This window comes from Manis javanica, chromosome 11 (genome assembly GCF_040802235.1).
Source record: "Manis javanica isolate MJ-LG chromosome 11, MJ_LKY, whole genome shotgun sequence".
Taxonomy (NCBI): Eukaryota; Metazoa; Chordata; class Mammalia; order Pholidota; family Manidae; genus Manis; species Manis javanica.
The window spans coordinates 65,850-86,726 of NC_133166.1; the positions used below are offsets into that span (position 1 = coordinate 65,850).

Consider the following 20,877-nt stretch of genomic DNA (forward strand, 5'->3'; position numbering starts at 1 on the left):
TTTGGGAGAATTTCCTAAGATGAAAACATGCTTGTCTGTGTTTCCTATCTTCATCTATCCCGGAGACCGTTTCATTTAAGTTTTTTGTTTGAGGAATGGGTTTTACAATTATAACAATTAATATGATATATATTTAAGTATATAGCTTTGATTCATAAGTTTATTAACAGGCAAGCTGATCACTGCATAACGACAGGACAGAGTGCTCATGTATATTTCCAGTGGCCTTTTGAAATACTTCAAATAGTTCTCCATTGTCATCTTTGGAGACTCTGGGCTATGTAGGCACTAGTGCAGGTGACACAATCTCAGAGATGCCCCACCCAAGCACAGGCAGAGCTGGTCTGTCTCTCTTAGATTCTTTTACTTACAGTTTTCTTCATTCAGCAGGATCCTGACTTTCTTAACCTAATTTTGTACCCTGCACAACCTTGCCAACTGACCATGTCCTTAGTAGGTCAGATTGGAAAAGTTTTGTATTAACTATATCTACTTAGTAATATCTTCAAGCATATGAATGTCAATCACCTTTTCTTCTGCAAAATGTCTTGGGAAATGCTGAGCACATGGAAAAAGTGAATCAAAGAGAGTGAGTATGTTCAGGTTTTTTTCTCTTTTTCTCTAGCTTGCCAAATTTGAACAAGGTAACATTTTCAGGATCAAATTTTTCATAAATAAATAAAACAATCCATAATTCACTTTTTTGGGGGAAATGATGGTGAATTACATAGAATACATTTAGTTATGGGTACTACTGTTATCATAATATGATAAGAAATGAATAATTTCAGTGTGACTGCTTCATCAAAGGTTGAATTATTTTTCCAGACTTCATCTATCATATTAGTATTTTGGAGATGTGTGTGAGAGGATACAATTTTAAAAGATTTTCATTGCCTCTAACACATCTTGGATAAACAATTGAGAAATTACATGGCAGGACTCTATGCAAAGAGTAGCAGAGAGATTTCAATTTCATCAAACCATAATTGATAAGATATGTGTATTTTTTAAATGTCACACTCAAAACTATCTTTGTGATCTGAGGAGCTTGTTGGTAGAATTTCAGTCTTTTTGAATTTACTGAGATTCTTTTTGTGGCATAGTATGTGGTCCATTCTGGAAAATGCTCCATCTGTATTTGAGAAGAATGTGTATCCTGCTGCTTTTGGATGTAGAGTTCTGTACATGTCTGTTAGGTCCATCTTTTCTATTGCATTGTTCCATAGCTCTATGTCCTTACTTATTTTCTGTCAGATTGATGTGTCTTTTGGGTGAGTGGTGTGTTGATGTCTCCTAGAATGAGTACATTGCATTCTATTTCCTCCTTTAATTCTGTTAGTATTTGTTTCACATATGTTGTTGCTCCTGTGTTAGGTGCAGATATATTTATAATGGTTACATCTTCTTGTTGTACTGCCCCTTTTATCATGTAATGTCCTTCTTTGTCTCTTGTGACTTTCTTTGCTTTGAAGTCTATTTTGTCTGATACAAGCACTGCAACACCTGCTTTTCTGTCCCTATTAGTTGCATAAACTATCTTTTTCCATCCTTTTACTTTTAGCCTGTGTATATCTTTGGGTTTGAGGTGATTCTCTTGTAAGCAGCATATAGATGGATCTTGCTTTTTTCTCCATTCCATTACTCTGTGTATTTTGACTGGTGCATTTAGTCCATTTACATATAGGATGATTATCTATAGATATGTCCTTATTGATATTACAGGCTTTGGATTCATGGTTTCCAAAGGTTCAAGGGTAGCTTCTTTCTATCTAACCGTCTAACTGAACTGTCTTATTAAGCTATTATAAACACAATGTGATTATTCTTTATTTCTCTCCCTTCATATTCTTCCTCCTCCATTCTTTATATGTTAAGTGTGTCAGTCTGTACTCTTTTGTGTTTCCTTTGACTCCTTTTTGGATAGGTGGTTTTATTTTTTACCTTTAGTTTGTATCTGGTTGTTCTGTTTTCTTAGCTGTGATTTAATTTTCTCTGGTGACATCTATTTAGCCTTAGGAGTGCTTCCTTCTAGAGCAGTCCCATTAAAATACCCTGAAGAGGTGGTGTGTGGGACGCAAATTCCCTCAACTTTTGCTTGTCTGGAAATTGTTTAATCCCTCTTTCAAATTTTAATGATAATCGTGCTTGATACAGTGTTCTTGGTTCAAGGCCCTTCTGTTTCATTGCATTAAATATATCATGCCATTTTCTTCTGGACTGTAAGGTTTCTGTTGAGAAGTCTGATGATAGCCTGATGGGTTTTCCTTTGTAGGTGATCTTTTTTCTCTCTCTCTGGCTGCCTTTAATACTCTGTCCTTGTCTTTGATCTTTGCCATTTTAATTATTATGTGTCTTGGTGTTGTCCTCCTTGCATCCCTTGTCATGGGAGTTCTGTGTACCTCTGCAGTCTGATAATCCATTTCCTCTCCTAGTTTGGGGAAGTTTTCAGCAATTATTTCTTCAAAGACAATTTTTATCCCCTTTTCTCTCTTCTTCTTCTTCTGGTACCCCTATAATGTGAATATTGTTCCTTTCAGATTGGTCAAACAGTTCTCTTAATATTCTTTCATTCATAGATATCCTGTATCTCTCTCTCTCTCAGTTTCTCTGTATTGCTGTTCTTTGAATTCTATTCCATTAACAGTCTCTTGCACCTCATCAAGTCTACTCTTAAGCCCATCTTTTGATTGTTTCATTTCTGTTATCTCCCTCTGGACTTCATCCCTTAGCTCTTGCATATTTTTCTGCAGGCCCATAACCATGGTTATGACTTTTATTTTGAATTCTTTTACAGGAAGATTGGTTATATCTGTCTCAGCAGACACTCTCTCTGGGGTTGTCTGAGTGCTTTTGGAGTGGACCAGATTCTTCTGCCTTTTCATGGTGATAGAAGTGGTTGCAGGCAGGTGTCGTGTGTGTCAGCAGGGAGAACAAAGTCCCTTCCTGCTTGTTGGTTGCTTTGCCCTTCTCTGCTGCCTGTGCCACCTACCTGCACACTGGGAGGCTGTCTCTGGGATAATAGCCTGAGCTGCAGTGGGTGGTGTGGCCCTCAGGATTGCCTAGCACACTGTGGGTGGTCGGATCTGCGCCCACACAGTGTGCAGGTACACTGTGAATGGTGCCCCTTCATGCCTTCCAGACCTTGCTCCAGCTTCTGCTGCCTCTGCTGGTTACCCACACACTGAGAGCAGACTCTGGGCTAATCTCCTGAGCTGCCATGGACAGGGAAGCCCTCAGGATAGTCCAGTGCACTGAGGGTGTTGGCACACATGCCTGGGTGTGTTCTCCTGCAAGAAAGGCAGCCTTTCATGAATTCTGGACCTTGCTCTGGCTTCCTCTGTCTGTCCCGGTTAGCTGTGCCCTGGTAGGGGACTCTGTGTGGTTGCTGCAGGTGGGGCTGTTCACCGACTGCTCTGCAGTGGTGGCTGGTCAGCCGTTTTGCTTGCAGCACTAGCCGGGGGGAATGAATGGCTGGGTGCTTATTGCCGTGCTTTGGGGATGCTTTACCCTCCAGAGGCTAAGGGGGCCTGAAGTTCCTCAAGTTTCCTCTCCTGACGATTTTCTCCGGTTGTTGAGCCCTTGTCCCTTTAAGACTTTTGAAAACTGTCTGCTTTTCTTTTGTCTGAGTGGAGCCGGCTTTTGGGACCCGTTCACAGTCTCCATCTCGAATTTTACTTTCCCGTTTCTCTAATTCCAGCACACCATGCAATGTGTGTCTGTGCTCCTGGGGAAGATTACTAGGGCTGGTTATTTAGGAGATCTGTGCTTCCACTCCCTCCCCACTCTGATTCTTTTCTTCCCACCAGTGAGCTGGGGTGTGGGGAGTGCTCAGGTCCCACTGGGTCACGGCTTTTTATCTTATCCTTTTCATGGGATGCTAAGTTCTCACAGATGTAGTTGTAGTCTGCCTTTTGTACTGTATCTTCTGGTCTCTCTTTTAGGAATAGTTGTATTTTCAAAAATATGTATGGTTTTGGGAGGAGATTTCTGCTGCCCTACTCATGCTGCCTTCTTGAGCCTTTGACCTAGTTATATTATAACTGGAAATTTGTACCTTTTTTAAAAAAATTTTATTTTGGTATCATTAATGTACAATTACCTGAAGTACATTATGTTTACTAGGCTCCCCTCTTCACCAAGTCCCCTCGACATCTCCATTCACAGTCACAGTCCATCAACATAGTAGGATGCTGTAAAATCACTACTTGTCTTCTCTGTGTTGCACAGTGCTCCCCGTGTCCCCCCCTACTATTCATGTTAATCATAATGCCCCCTTTCTTTTTTTTCCACCCTTATCCCTCCCTTCCCACCCGTCCTCCCCACTCCCTTTCCCTTTGGTAACTATTAGTCCATTCTTGGGTTCTGTGATTCTGATGCTGTTTTGTTCCTTCAGTTTTGTTTTGTTGTTATACTCCACATATGAGTGAAATCATTTAGTACTTGTCTTTCTCCGCCTGACTTATTTCACTAAGCATAAAACACTCTAGCTCCATCCATGTTGTTGCAAATGGTAGGATTTGTTTTTTTCTAATGGTAATGTTCCATTAGTAATATTCCATTGTGTATATGTACCACATCTTCTTTATCCATTCATGTACTGATGGACATTTAGGTTGCTTCCATATCTTGGCTATTGTAAATAGTGCAGCGATAAACATATTGGTGCATCTGTCTTTTTCATACTGGAGTGCTGCATTCTTAGGGTAAATTCCTAGAAGTGGAATTCCTGGGTCAAATGGTATTTCTATTTTGAGCATTTTGAGGAACCTCCATACTGCTTTCCACAATGGTTGAACTAATTCACATTCCCACCATCAGTGTAGGAGGGTTCCCCTTTCTCCACAACCTTGCCAACATTTGTTGTTCTTTGTCTTTTGGATGGTCGCCATCCTTACTGGTGTGAGATGATATCTCATTGTGGTTTTAATTTGCATTTCTCTGATGACAAGCAATGTGGAGCATCTTTTCATGTGTCTGTTGGGCGTCTGGATTTCTTCTTTAGAGAACTGTGCATTCAGCTCCTCTGCCCATTTTTTAATTGGATTATTTGCTTTTTGTTTGTTGAGGCATGTGAGCTCTTTATATATTTTCGATGTCAACCCTTTATCAGATCTGTCATTTACGAATTTATTCTCCCATACTGTATGATACCTTTTTGTTCTACCGATGGTGTCCTTTGCTGCACAGAAGCTTTTCAGCTTGATATAGTCCCAATTTTTCACTTTTGCATTTGTTTCCCTTGCCCGGGGAAATATATTCAAGAAGAGGTCACTCATGTTTATGTCTAAGAAATTTTTGCGTATATTTTTTTTCTAAGAATTTTATGTTTTCATCACTTTTTTCAAGTCTTTGATCCATTTCGAATTTACTTTCTGTATGGGTTAGACAGTGATCCAGTTTCATTCTCTTCCATCTAGCTGTCCTGTTTTGCCAGCACCATCTGTTGAAGAGACTGTCATTTCCCCATTGTATGTCCATGGCCCCTTTATCGAATATTAGTTGACCATATATGTTTGGATTAATTTTTGGAGTCTCTATTCTGTTCCATTGGTCTGTGGCTCTGTTCTTATGCCAGTACCAAATTGTCTTGATTACTGTGGCTTTCTAGTAGAGCTTGAAGTTGGGGAGTGAGATGCTCCCCCACTTTTTTCTTCCTTCTCAGGATTGCTTTAGTTATTTGGGGTCTTTGTTGTTTCCATATGAGTTTTTGAGCTATCTCTTCCAGTTCATTGAAGAATGCTGTTGGTAGTTTGATAGGGATTGCATCGCATCTGTATATTGCTTTGGGCAGGAAGGCCATTTTGACAATATTAATTCTTCCTAGCCAGGAGTATGGGATGAGTTTCCATTTGTTAGTGCCCTTTTTATGGAAATTTGTATCTTTTTATTACATTTAAGCGAGTTCCTTTTTCAAAAAAAGGAAAAAACCATAATTGTGGGAGTGATCTTAAGTTGGTATTTTAAATGAAGCATCAGTAAGACAGTATGGTATGTTGAAAAGGGCTCCAATTTAGAACACATAAGTTACACCTACTATTAATAGAAGACATATTGTGGAGTACACAGTCTGAAAGTGTTTTATAATCATTTTTTTTCACTTATGCATGGGATATAATGCCAAGATTCACAGTGTTATTGTGATGATTGATTCACGTCAGATGTTTTAGAAATGCCCATATATATATATCTAAAATGAAAGTGCTTTGTAAATAGGGAAGTATTCCCAGACCTATTTTATCAATATGAGGCTCTTTTACCAGCGAGCTGTTTCATGCTTGGCAAGTCCCTTAGCTCCTCTGACTTCTGATTGCCCTCTTGGAAATTGAAGGCACTGGACTCGATGATCCCTAGATCATCTCCAGCTCTAATGACTCCAAGTTTGTTGAAAGAAAAACTACCATCATGGGCTCATCATTGGACTATGGGGATGTAGGGAATGGACCCCAGAGAGACGTGGCTAAGAGGGGAGGAAATGAGCAGGAATAAAAACTCCGTGAGAACAACATCTCTGGAGAGGAAGTACCTGGGGCTTTTCTCCCTCTGCCTTTTTCTCCTGGCACCACCGCCCTTGACAACACATATGAGAGAACCCTGTGCGGACATCTCTCTGGCAGTGAGAGGACAGCCAGTTAATAGTGTAATGCTCTTTCTTGGAGTGCAGTAGGGAATACCGGGAATCTCCTTTGGAAAAGACATAAGCAACTTCAACCTTTGGTGAGAACTCTGTGTTCCTGGGAGATCTGGGTCAAGGTGAGAGGGCAAGATTAGAGGGATCAGTGGATTCCGTGGTGTCTCAATAGCCATGTGGTCCTCCCGGTAGGACCTGTGTGGACGAGGCTTGTGGTCCTCAGTGTCCCCCGTTCATCACTCTCCCTCCCTCCACCTCCACACCCTCCACTTAGGGTCCTTCCTTGGGTTTCTTCTAATCCATGCTGTCTGACCTTTAATGAAAAGTTTAATATCTTAACCAAAATTTTAGGTATTACTTTGGGGTGAGGGATAGAAATCGAGTCCTAGTGCTATAGTTTTTTAAGGATGCGGTCTTGAACTCTGTCACATTCTCTTTTTTTTCACTTTTAAATGAGGGTATTAAGATCATATAATATCTGCTGGGACAATGTCTATTGAGCTTAACACATTTCAGAAGTTCATAACTGAACTCTGAATAAAAAGTACTAATCAAATGAATTTTGGGAGAGTTTCCTAAGATCAAAACACGCTTGTCTGTGTTTCCTCACATCATCCATCCCAAAGACCCTTTCATTTAAAATTTTTGTTTGAGGAATGGGTTTTACAATTATAACAATTAATATAATATATATGTAAGTATATTGCTTTGATTCATAAGTTCTGAGTATTAACAAACAAGCTGGTCACTACATAACGACAGGACAGAGTGCTCATGTATATTTCCAGTGGCCTTTTGAAATACTTCAAATAGTTTTCCATTGTCATCTTTGGAAACTCTGGGCTATGGAGGCACTAGTGCTGGTGACACAATCTCAGAGATGTCCCACCCGAGCACAGGCAGATCTGGTCTGTCTCTCTTAGATTCTTTTACTTACAGTTTTCATCATTCAGCAGGATCCTGACTTTCTTAACCATATTTTCTAGCCTGCACAACTTGCCAATTGACCATGTCCTTAGTAGGTCAGATTGGAAACAGTTTGGATTAACTATATCCACATAGTAAGATCTTCAACCACATTAATGTCAATCACTGTTTCTTCTGCAAAATATCTTGGGAAATGCTGAGCACATGGAAAAAGTGAATCCAACAGAGTGAGTATGTTCAGATTTTTTTCTCTTTTTCTCTAGCTTGTCCAATTTGAACAAGATAACATTTTCAGGGTTAAGTTTTTCATAAATAAAAGAATCCACAGTTCACTTTTTTTGGGGAGCTATGATGAAGTACATAGAATAAATTTAGTTAAGGTCACTGCTGTTATCAGAATATGATAAAAAATGAAGAATTTCACTGTGTCTGCTTCATCACAGTTTAAATTATTTTCCAAACTTAATCTATCATGTTAGTATTTTGGAGATGTGTGTGAGAGGTTATAATTTTAAAAGATTTTCATTGACTCTAACTCATTTTGGATAAACAATTGAGAAATTATATGGCAGGACTCTATGCAAAGAGTAGCAGAGAGATTTCAATTTCATAAAACCATAATTGGTAAGATATGTGTATTTTTTAAATGTCATATCCAAAACTGTTTAAACACAGCAGGATGGGAAGTTTTCTCTTGATTTGTTGTTCTTCATTTTATGAATGCATGTGGTTTGTCTTCATGGCTCCAGGTGATTTATTTGCTTTCCCATGAGGTCTGAGTCTACATCTGCCTAGAGGCAATGATGCCTGAGTGTCTGTAAGGGTGATGATCTCTCAGGAAATTCTCTGCTTTAACCCATAAAGCTCTACGACCAATGGAATTCCCATCCATGAGAACAACTGATACTCACGGCTATCTGTAAGCAATGATGTAAGAGCCAACTTCTATTGAAACAATTATGTGTGCCAGATTGTGTGCTGAGCACTTTGGTGAATTTCCTCATATATATAACCCTCCAGTACCGTTATGGTTCAGGAGCTCTCCTTGTTCTCGGTTATCATAAGTGGCCAATCTTAGTGTGTTTAAGCCACTGAGACTGGTACATGGAGCAAGAGGGTATCAGAACAAAAACTTCAAAGTCTGAACCTCTCACTAAAGCCCCATGCTATTCCTCAGGTAGCAAAATAGTCTAAGTTGATAATATATTGTGATCAATAGTGAACGGTACTAGCCTCCCTTTGGTATATTTATATGAAGGCATCCCTAGAACATTCATTCTGTAACTTTATTGAGCTCCCATGCTGTGCCCTCTACAATATTATGAGAGTTATGAATTCTGATACAAGTTTCAGTTCTAATTGGAGATGATACATTAAACACATTTATATAAACATTTGGGAAAATTTTAGTAACAGGGTAAATAATTTTTTCATGGATAATAGAAGAAACTTAAAAATCTGCTCAGAAGACCATGTATAACAGAAGTCCTATTTCAAAATTATATATTTTGATGCTGCTCATGCTTTTGATTATATAAATAATTGTCAGAGGTGTTTAAAAAACTTTTATTTTCATCAGTGATCTCTACTTCATATATAAGAATCAGTTTAATAAACACATATATAATAATCTATTGTTTTTATAGTCTAAGTCAAATTTCTACATATATCTTCAATTCTCATGGCACCTCCTGCATTAATAGAGAACCTGACACTGAACAGATACTCCTTAACAGTTCGAGATGAAAAGCCAAGGTTTTTGCACCAGGACAGTAAGCATTTCCCTTTTTTCTGGTGCTTCGTGAAGGAAAAAAATGGCACATAGGGAATTGTCGTGCGGTCACATTTCACTTGAGTCAGCAATGCACTCATTGTCTCTTTTCTGATCTTAGGAGCACCAAGGCTATGATTAGAAGAGAAAATTTTACAGAGATCACCCACTTCATCCTCTTGGGGTTCTCAGATTTTTCCAGGTTCAAAGCACTGCTCTTTGTTGTGTTCCTGGTGATCTACGTTACAACTCTGACTTGGAACCTGAGCCTCATCATCTTAATAAGGATGGATTCCCACCTCCACACACCCATGTACTTCTTCCTCAGTAACCTGTCTTTCCTAGACATCTGCTTTGTGACCTCCACAGTCCCCAAGATGCTCTTTGACTTCTTCCAGGGAAAGCATACTATCACCCTATTGGGTTGTGCCATTCAGTACTTGTTCTTTACAACCACAGGACTGACTGAGACTTGTCTCATGACAGCTATGGCCTATGACCGCTATGCTGCCATTTGTAATCCACTTCTCTACTCATCAATCATGTCACCCACCCTCTGTGTTGGGATGGTGCTGGGATCCTACATGGCTGGAATCTCTGGTTCTGTATCCCAACTGTGTGCCATTCTTCAACTCCACTTCTGTGGGCCTAATGTCATCCGCCACTTCTTCTGTGACATGCCCCAGCTGTTAGTCCTGTCCTGCTCTGATATTTTCTTTGCCAAAATCTTACTTTCTATATTAGCAATGATCTTTGGGATAATAAATGCCCTCGTTGTCATTATATCCTATGTCTATATTGTCATCTCCATCATGAAGATCACTACAGCTAAAGGCCGGTACAAGGCTTTCAACACTTGTGCTTCTCACCTGACAGTAGTTTCCCTCTTCTATACCTCAGGTAGCTTTGTCTATTTGTATTTCAGCTTTGTCGGGTCGTCCAATTTGGACAGACTTACATCAGTCTTGTACACAGTGATGATTCCCATGTTGAACCCATTGATTTACAGTCTGAGGAACAAGGAAATCAAAGATGCCTTGAAGAGGTTGCAGAAGAAGGGTGGGTATTGCGGACATCACAGATTCTGAGATTTTTATATATATTATACCTTCAAAATTGTCTGAATGCACAATACTGAGCATATGAACAGACTGCTACAAATTTCACACTGCCTTTGGACAAAGAAGGTTTAATTTGATGTAGGTAATATACCACATTTGACTAAGAGGTGATACAAGTCCACACAAACTGTATATATTTAAGTCTTGCAGCTTCATAACTTTCAGTCTACATGAGGGGAGGTCTCTTCATTTATTAATCGGTCCACATGTATTTGTGAAACATTAAGTTTTAGAAACTTTTGGCCTCTTCTTGATTCTGATACTGAGCCATGAGAAACACCTGGCAGAGGCCCCAGGAGTACAAAACCCCTGTCTACTAAATATTTTAATGCAATGACAGAGATTGATATTTTTTGTTTCTGACCCGAGGGGAAGTAAACAGAGGTAGGGTTTGGACATTTGTATGGAAACAAAGCTATGCAGTTGGTCTGATTTTGCCTTCTGGAAACACCAGTCTGAGGCAGGTAATGTTTGTTTAACTTACATCAGACCTTTCTTTAAGGTCTCTTTAGTGGTAATCATCTAATAAAGTTTTGGTCACAACCTTATCTCCACCCGCTGTAATCTTTGAAAGAAAGAGTTTGTTTCGATCATAAAGTTGAATGGACCGAAGGATGTGGGCCCTGCAGTGCCATTTACTTACGAGTCTAATGATGTAATTTCTGGCCTTTAGTGTCCAATGGGGATTTTTGTTGGGCGATGCATTCAAATTCCATGTCACAACCAATAGTAGTTTCTGAGACTGTGAGACTCAAACCTCTCTTTCTTTCCTGCATTAAATCCAGAAAATTTACCTTGGTTTACATAGCCAGTGGTTCACACTATCAAATTGTTTCTAATATTTCAGCATCTGTTCATATTTTGTAGGAGGAGACTTGTATGAGAATTCATTGTAATAATAGAATACTGATATTCAATATTCCTAAACTGAAGAATAAAGAGGGAAAACTGGTATACATCCTCTCCTGCTGTCCATTTTCTGCTCTAATGATTTTTGGTTATATGAGGTGATATAATAGATGGAGTAGAATGGTTAGAGTTACTTTAATTCTGATATGTTTCTGGAAGCCTTAAAGACCATGAGAGAAAATGAATAGTAGGATAGGCAGAGTTCTCACCTCTCGACAGGTTTTACAAATGTTTTGGTCTTTGTGATGTGATTAAAAGTGTAGCAACATACGTAATAGCGCTGACTATTGATGTGCCTGTTTGAGATCAGACTTGAATAAGCTGATCCAAAATAGATGTCATTAGAATTACAGATTATCTTTGGCAATTCATTGGATCCTTAATGATATTTTGAGTGTGAGTTCTGCTCAGTGAGATGAATTATTTCATTTAGTTAAGAACTGTATGTGAAGAGGTATTTGAAGGCTTTGCTAAATCTTTCAATGGTTTCCACATGGGCAGGACTGAGCTGAGGGAAATTACTGCACCTCTGGGAAAGTATGTGAGGGCTTTCCTCCTGCCCAGGAAAGAAGTGCAGTACGAACAGATGTGCGGCCTCTGTGCCGCCATAGGCGTGCTATCTGAGGCATTGCTTCTGAAAAATGTATAATAATGGGTGACAGGTCTGTTTGTATGGGGCCATGAGATCTTCCTTAGGTGACGGACCTCTGTTAGGTTTACAAGACAGGATTTATTAGCTCTTGTGAAAAATACTGCAATAAATGTGGAGGTGCAGGTATCTTTAAATATCCTGTTTTTATTTCCACTGCATATATACGCAGAAGTAGTATTGCTGGGTCATATGGCAGCCCTATTAATAGCAATTTGAGGAATTTCATACTATTTTTAATTGTGGCTAAAAGAATTTACATTCCCCAATGAGTGTATAATGGTCCGTTTTCTACATGTCCTCACCAACATGTTATCTTTTGTCTTCTTGATGGTGGCCATTCTACAGGTGTGAGGTGAACCTCATTTTGGTTTTGCTTTTACATTTCTTGTGTTGTTTGTGTTGTTCAGGACGTTTTCACATACCTATTGGCCATTTGGTTGTCTTCTTGAAAAAATTTCTCTTCAGTTCTTCCGCCCATTTTTTATTAGCTTGTTTGTTGTTTTGTTCTTGAGTTGTATGAGTTCTTTGTATCTATGGGTATCAACCCCTTATCTAATACACGGTTTACAAATATTTTATGATATATGGTTCACAAATATTTTGTATCATTCTGTGTGTTGCCTTTTCATTGCTCCTTGATTGCTTCTTTTGTTGTGCAGAGGTTTTTTAGTTTCATGTAATCCAATTTGTTGATTTTTCCTTTTGTTCCTTGTGCTTTTGGAGCCATATCCTAAAAGTTGTTTCTGTGACCAATGTCAAGGAGTTCATTTCCTATCTTTTATTCCAGAAATCCGTTAGTTTCTTAAAGTGTCAAATCTTTAATTTATTTCTGGTTAATGCTTGTGAGTGGTGGACGATAGAAGTCCAATTTCATTCCTATGCATGTAGTTATTTCATTTTCCCAACACCATGTTTTATAGAGATGAGCCATCCCTATTGCACATTTTTTACTTTCTTTCACATATTAGAATATGTTCCAAACAAAACAAGATAAAACTCTAGAAACAGACCTATACATGCAAGGGTTTATTTACAGACTCTATTTGTTTTGTTGGCTTATCTATTTTTAAGGTAGGCCCATATTGTTTTGGGTAGCAAAGCCTGTGGCCTAATTTGAAGTCATGTATGTGATGCTTCCAGTTTTGTTCTTTTTCAGAAGTGCTTTGGCTATTGAGTGTCTTTTATGGTTTCATGCAAATTTTAGTATTGTGTTTTCTATTCCTGTGAAAAATGCCATCAGAATTTTGATAGAGATTGTGTTGAATATAGAGATGGGTGTGAGTAATATGGACATTTGAAGAATATTGATTTTCTTCCAGGAACACAAGTTATCTTTCCATTTGTTTGTGTCTTCAATTTCTTTCAGCAATTATTGTGCTTTTCACACTACAATCTTTTACTTAATTGATTAAGTTTACTACTAAGTATTTTATTGTTTCTCATGTTGTAGTGAATTGGATAATATTATTTACTTCTTTTCCAGATGTTTTATTGTTAGTGTATAGGAATGCAACTGGTTTCCATATGATGATTTTATTCCTGCTACATAATGAATTTGCTCCAACAGATTATTGTTTGAATATCTAGGACGTTTTTTAATATAAGAATATATCATCTTCAATAATGACAATTTTCCTTTTTTTTTTTGTGGAGATGCCTTTCATTCCTTTCTTTGCCTGATTGTTCTAGCTAGGACTTCCAGTACTGTGTTGAAAAGGAGGAGTGAGATAAGGCATACGTGTTTTGTTCTTAATATTAGAGAACAAATTTCAATCCTTCTATTTTCCATATTATGTTAGCTGTGAGTTTGTGGTATATGGCCTTAATTGTGTTGTGGTATGTTCCTTCGAATATCCAATTTGCTGAAGGTTTTATTTTGTCAACAACGTTTTTTTAGCATCTTTTGAGATGATCATATGATATTTATCTTTTATTGTATTAATGCAGTGTATCCAATTTATGGATTTTTATGTTGTGAACCATCCTTGCAAATCAGGGATGAATTCATCTTGATCACGATGTATGATCTTTTTGATATTTTGTTGAATTAAGTTTATTAATATTTTATCAAGAATTTTTGCATCTGTATTCATAAGAGCCATCGGTATATAGTTTTGATTTCTCGTAGTGTCCTTATCTATATTTGATATAAGGATAATGTTAACATCATATATAGTTTAGCATAAGGCTTGGAGTTAATGTTAGGATTAGCTTTATTTCTTTTTTTTCTTACTCTAGGAAAGGTTTGTCAATTTGTTTACCTTTAAAACACTACCTTTTAGTTTCTTTACCATTTCTTTCATTATCACCTTTAATCCATTTATTTCCACTGTGATCTTTGTTATCTCCTTACTTATGCAAACTTTTGCAAGGCCTGTATTTTCTTATCTATTTCCATGATTTCAGAAGTTAATTTGTTTATGTGAATCTCTTAACTGTACAGATGTACTTTTGTTGATGTGTGGATGCTGAGTTTCAATTTTCAAAAGGGGACAGGAGGTTCTGGTTCAGGTAAGTAGCCCAGGTGGACCCTGAATTCATCTCTTCCCAGAAACACAGAAAATCTACAGTTCCATACAGTGCAATTTTCTCTGAGAGAGAGAGTCATCAGCTAGCTGACTCTTGCATGTTGTGAAAATAAGGAAAAAGCCCATGTTGAGACAGGGAGGACAGATAGAGAGTCAGTCTCCACGGTAACCCCATCCCTGGGCACAGTCATATGCAACTCCCAGATTCTCCTTGAATAGTGAAGAGGTTGATCCAAGAGCCAGTGTCCCAACAATGAAGATTCCTTCTGAGGGATGATGCCCCAATAACTTCTAGGTCTGAAAGTCAACTGGACTTAAATCCACATGGCCACAAAATTAGAGCATAGAGACATTTCTCACGGATTTTCTCCCAGGTCTTAGTGCAGGGGTAGCATTCAGATACATCCAACTCCCAGCACCTCAATTAAAAAGACTTATTTGCATATTCTAAAAGCTGCAGACCATGTGTGAGGCTTCTAATTTGACACACACCTCCCAACAGAATGCAATCTTGTCTGGAGACTAGGGCAGTCTGCAGGTGCCAGCTTTGCATAGCCTCCCTGCCCCACTCCAGTTCACCAGTCTCTCCTGGGAAGGAGCTTGTGGACATGTTGCCCCAGTTTTTGTGATTGCTGTTCAGAAGATACATCCCATGTCTGCCTTGCTCTATTTGTTACTGGGGCTTGCACTCATGTGTCGCAGAGGTCTGTAGCACACAAACAAATAGTTCTTCACAGACTGTCATCCCCAGAGCTTAGTGCAGAGGGCATAGAAAGAAACAGCTAACCTCAGTATTTCTCCAAAATAAATCTACTTACCTACTTTCAAATGCTTCCTGCGTGTCTGGTCCCAATTACCCTGCCTCTAGTTGTTGAATGAGAACCCTCTCTTTTGGGTCACTGTGGTTTATGCACAGAAAGCAATACAGAGAATATGGAAAAATGAACAGAGGAATATGTCCAAACAGAAGAACAAGATAAAACTCTAGAGACAGACTCACTGAAATAGGGATAAATGATTTACCTGATGAGTAGTTTCATTTATCGTGATAAACATTTTCACCAAGGTTAGGAGACTTTACATGAACAAAATGAGCGTTTCAATAAAGGGTTACAAAATACTAGAAATTATCAAATAGAGTCACATAGATGCAGAGTAAAGTAAACTGAAAAATTCAAAAGAGATTCAGCCATACTGGGTAAACTGGAAATAGAATCAATGAAATTGAAGATAGGTCAATGCAATTCATCCTTTTAGAGGAGCAAAAAGAATAAAGGATGAAAAGAATGAAGATGGCTTAAGAGACTATTAGGACACCATCACATAGATCAGTATTTTCATTATAGAAGACTCGGGAGGTGAAGGGAGAGTGAAATGGATGAAAGTTTATTTCAATAAGTAATGGTTGAAAATATCCCCTACCTGGGGGAAGTAATGGACGCCCAGTTCTAGGAATCCCAGAGTAGTCTAAATAATATAAATCCAAAAAGAACCACACTATAGTGTCTTATAAATAAAATATAAAAATATGAGAAGAAAAATGTTCAACTGACCGAGAAAAACACCTTGCTATATACAAGAGATCCTAAGGAAGAATATCAGTATGTTTTCCAGCAGAAATTTTGCAGGCCTAAGAGTGAGTGGCACAATATATTCAATGTGTTGAGAACTATATGCCATCCAAGGATAGTCTGCTGTGATAAGGTGTCTTTCATAATTGAAGGAGCAATAAGAGTTTATCAGACAAGGAAACCTAAAGACTTTACAGATTCTTTTTACAAGAAATTCTAAATGACTCACTTTATGTAGAAATAAAAATATTCTAATTAGTAAGAGGAGACATATGAAAATGTAAACCTCACTGGAACGGTAAAAATAATTAAGTTCAGATATGCTAATGCAATGTGGTGGCATATTACTTATAAATCTAGTATGAAGAGTGAAAGTCAGAAGTAGGAATATAACCATAATCACAATAAAGTGTTAGTAGATACATGAGGTAAAAAACATGTAGGTTTTACATCAAAAACATAAAATGTGGAGGCAGGTGGGTAACAATGTAGTTTCAGTATGCGTTAGAGTTCAAGTTGTTTTCAGCCTCTAATTGTTAGAACTACAATAGATGGTTTATATAAGCCTCATGATAACAAAAAGTCAAAACCTCTAGCAAATACGCAAAGGGAAAAGAATCTAAGAATAAGAGTAGAGAAAACCATTATGTCACTAAGGAGGGGAGCAAGATAAGAAAGAAGCCAAAGGATTACCAAACAGCCAGAAAAGAATGAAAAAAGTGACAATAGTAAGTCCACACCTCTCAATAAGACTTTCACTGAAAAAGGACTAAGTTCTCCAGTGAAACACATCGAATGTCTGAATATATAAATAAACAAAGCCGAGCTCTGTGCTGCTTACCAAAGCCTCATTACTGCTTTGGAGGCACAGACAGACTGAAGGTGAAGGGATGAGAAAGAACTGAATGGAAATGGAAACCAAAAAAAGCAGAGGTAGCTATAGTGACAACAGAAAAAGAAGACGTTAAGGCATTGACTGAGAAGGGACAAAGAAGGTCATCATATAATAATAAAATGGTCATCCAACAGGAGGATATAGGATTTGTAAATATTTGTGCACCCAATAGAGGAGAGCGTCAACATAGAAGACAGATATTAACAGAGATGAAGGGAGAGCTAGACAGTAGTACAATAAGAGGAGAGAGCTTCATTACCGCACTTTCAACAGTGGATCGATCATCCAGATGGAATGCCAACAATGAAACACTGGACTTAAATCACATGTTGGGACAGATGGACTTAACAGATATTTTCAAGCATTTCGTCTAAAGGAGGCAGCATAGACATTGTTCTAGAGCGATTCAGAAGCTTCTCCAGGATAGATCATATGTTAGGCCACAAAATATGTCTCCATATATTTAAGAATATTGAAATCATATCAAGCATCCTTTCCAACCACAATGGTAAGAAAGTAGAATTCAAGTAGAAGAAGAAAACTGGAAAAATCATAATGTGAGAAGATCAAACAATATGGTAGTGAACACCAGGATATCAGAGAAGTAATCAAAAGAGATGCAAAGTAATATACTAGTTGAATTAAATGGAAATACAACATACCAAAGTTTATGGGATGCAGCAAAGCAGTTCTAGTGGGAAGTTCGTAACGATGAATATCTGCATTAAGAAGAAAGGTCATTAAAACAACGTAAGATTATAATGCATGAAACTAGAACTAAGTAATAGAAGGAGGGAAATAAAAAACATAGAATCAAACTAACGGAAAGTAGAAAAGATTAATGAAACTAAGCAGGTGGCTTTTAAACTGATAAATGAGAGAACCACTTAGCAAACTCATTAAGAAAAAAAGACAGGACTGTAATACATAAAATTATAAATGAAATGGAAGACATTACAACTGATACCACAGAAATACGAAGCATAAAAAGAGACAACCATAAACAATTATAAAGCGACAAACAGGTCCGTCTAGAAGCAATGGAAAAATGGAAAAACATGCAATTCACCAAGACTGAATCATGAGGAAATAAATCTCAACAGATCAGTTATTAAGGAGACTGAGTCAGTAATCAAAAACTTTCTAGAAGCCAATAAGTATCTACAACTAAATGGTTTCACTGTTTAAGTTCTACCAAACATTTAAGGAAGAATTAATGAGAGTGCTTCTTAAAATCTTTCTGAAAGTAGAAGAGGAAGTAACACTTCTAAAGCCATTTATGAGGGCAGCATTTAAATGACAGCAGAAATGGACATGGGCAGTAGTAGAAAAGAAAGAAAAGTTCAACATTCCCGTGGACATAGGTGCAAAAAACCCTCATGTACATATTGGCAAACTGAATCCAATAATACAGTAACAGGTCATATGCCATGATCAGATACAGTACATTGCACCCCATGACTTGTTTATAACCAAAAGTTTGTACCTTTGGACTTCATTGAAATAAGCTCCACTTAAAAATTATAAGTAATATTTGTGGGAATGATATTAAGTACATACTTTAACTGAAGGCTTAGCCATGCAGCATAATATGTTGGAAAGGATTCCAATTCAGAGCACCAAAATTATATGTAATATTAATGGAGGACATGCTGTGTATGACACACTCCAATAGGTGATGAGTAATAATTATCTAACTTCATTATCTCTGTGAAGAGCTACTTAATGAAGTAGCTACGACAATCAGCTGTACTTTATAGGTGCCAGTAGTGAGGTCAGGAGAGGTTAATTTGCTCAAGGTAACAAACCAGCAAGTGGAAAGCCAAAATTCAATGCATTGTGGCTGATGCCAATGCTCATGTTGCAACCATCAAAAGTCGTGATTCTGTCATGAATTAATTTTATTGTACTCCTTATTGCATCGAGTTTCTCACTTATGCTTAGGAAATAATGCCGTGTCTGCCCTACAGGTCTATTGTGATGATTGATTAAGATCAGGTATTTGAGGAAATGTGCATGTGTGTGTATGTGTGTGTAGTTGTGTGTGTAATGGGTGTACTTTATAAACAGTGAGGTATCCACAGATCTACATTACTGTTCTGAAGCTGTTTACCAGATAGCTGTGTCAGGTTCATGGAAGAATTATTTTCCTCTTGCTTAAGGTTCCTCATCTGGAAATTGAAAGTATCAGACTAGGTGATCCCTAGGTACATAGCAGGTCTAATGACTCCAAATTGTTTAAAAAAAATAGTTGCCATCATGAGATCATGATAGGACCACGGGGTATTGGGTGATGGTGTCAGAAGAGAAGTGGCAAAGTGGGGCATGAGATTAGCTGGGACCAAACCTCCGTGACAACCATGTCTCCAGAGAGCAAGTACCTGGGGGCTTTCCTCCCTCTAACTGTCTTTTTTCCTGGCACCTCTACCCTTAACAACACATTTAAGAGGACCCCCAGGTGTGGGCATCTCTCTTGCTGTGAAAAGACAGCCAGTTTATAGACTAAAGCTCCTGTCTTGGAGGGTAATAGGGCTCACTGAGAAAACCCTTTTGGAAAAGAAATAAGCAGCTTCAACCTTTGGTGAAAACTGTGTGTTCCTGAGGGATCTGGGTCAAGGTGAGAGGGTGAGATTGGAGTGATCAGTGGATTCCGTGCTGTCTCAATAGCTGTGGGATCCTCCCGGTAGGACCTGTGCAGACGAGGTTTGTGGTCCTCAGCGTCCCCTGTTCGTCAGTCTCCCTCCCCCTCACCTCCACACCCTCCACTTAGGGCTCTTCCTTGGGTTTTCTCCTTATCCATATTGTCTGTCCTTCAGTGAAAAGATTAATAAGCTCTTACCTAACATTTCAGGTATTACTCTGGGGTGAGAGGCAGGTGATGATATCTAGTTCTTCAGTTTATTAAGGATGTGATCTTGAACTCTGTTGCCTTCTGTTTTTGTTCCTTTAACTGGGGATAATAAGATCACCTAGAAACTAATAGATGGTGTCTCTAAAGGATAAAAAATTTTAGAAGCTAGTAAAGGAGGACTTAATAAAAAATAGTAATTTACTGAATTATAGGGGAATATCCTAAACTGAAACATTCTTGTCTGTGTCTCAACTTTAACGATCACAAAGACCCTTTTAACATGATTTTTCCATGGAGAATAATTCTGTTTTTATAATAATGACAATTAACTTGATTTCCATTTAAATTTCTAGCTTTGATTCATAATTTCTGAGTAGGGAATGACAAGCTAGTCGGTACATAATCATATGACAGGAACTCATGTATCATTTCAGTCCTTTGTAATATTGCAAATAGTTCTGTGTTGTCATCTTTGAAAAGACTGGCATAGTCCGGAGGCACTAGCTGGTGACACCATCTCAGGGATGCCGCACCTGAGTGTAGGTAGTGTTGCCCTCTTTTACCTTCTTCCAATTTTGTTTCCTTCATTCAGCAACATTCTGTCTTTTGTAACCCAATTTATACTCTGCACAACCTTCCAAACTGACTGTGACCTTAATAGATAAGCATGGAAGAGTTTTGTGTAGTTTTGTTTTATATCCACATATTAAAATCTCCAGCATATTGACATCAGTCATCTTTTCTACTCCAATGAGTTAGTCATTGCATGGAAAAAGTTAATCAAAGAGAGGGATTCTATTTAGAATATTTCTCCTTTTTTCTAGCTTACCTTATTTTAAGAACATACGTTTTCAGAGTCAATTTTATCATGAGTAAGTAAAACAACCCACCACTCCTGACTCTTTTTGGGCCCGTGACGGGTTAGACAGAATGAATTTAGTTGTGGCTGCCTCTGTTCCCAGAATGTAAAGGAAAGTGAAGAATTTTAGTGCAACTGCTTGATCAAATCTTGAATTATTTT

At 38.1% G+C, this 20,877-nt stretch overlaps 1 protein-coding gene across 1 annotated transcript; it reads left to right on the top strand.

Annotated features, from left to right (window-relative positions):
- Window positions 1–9,463: 9,463 nt before the first annotated feature.
- LOC140844326 (olfactory receptor 5AN1-like) lies at window positions 9,464–10,417 on the top strand. Its single transcript, XM_073215763.1, has one exon. It carries the CDS (start codon window positions 9,464–9,466, stop codon window positions 10,415–10,417), a length of 954 nt encoding a protein of 317 aa, XP_073071864.1.
- Window positions 10,418–20,877: the final 10,460 nt, after the last annotated feature.

Bases quoted from the DNA above. Each gene is read 5' to 3' on its own strand.
- LOC140844326 (XM_073215763.1), top strand. From the start codon at position 9,464: ATGATTAGAAGAGAAAATTTTACAGAGATCACCCACTTCATCCTCTTG.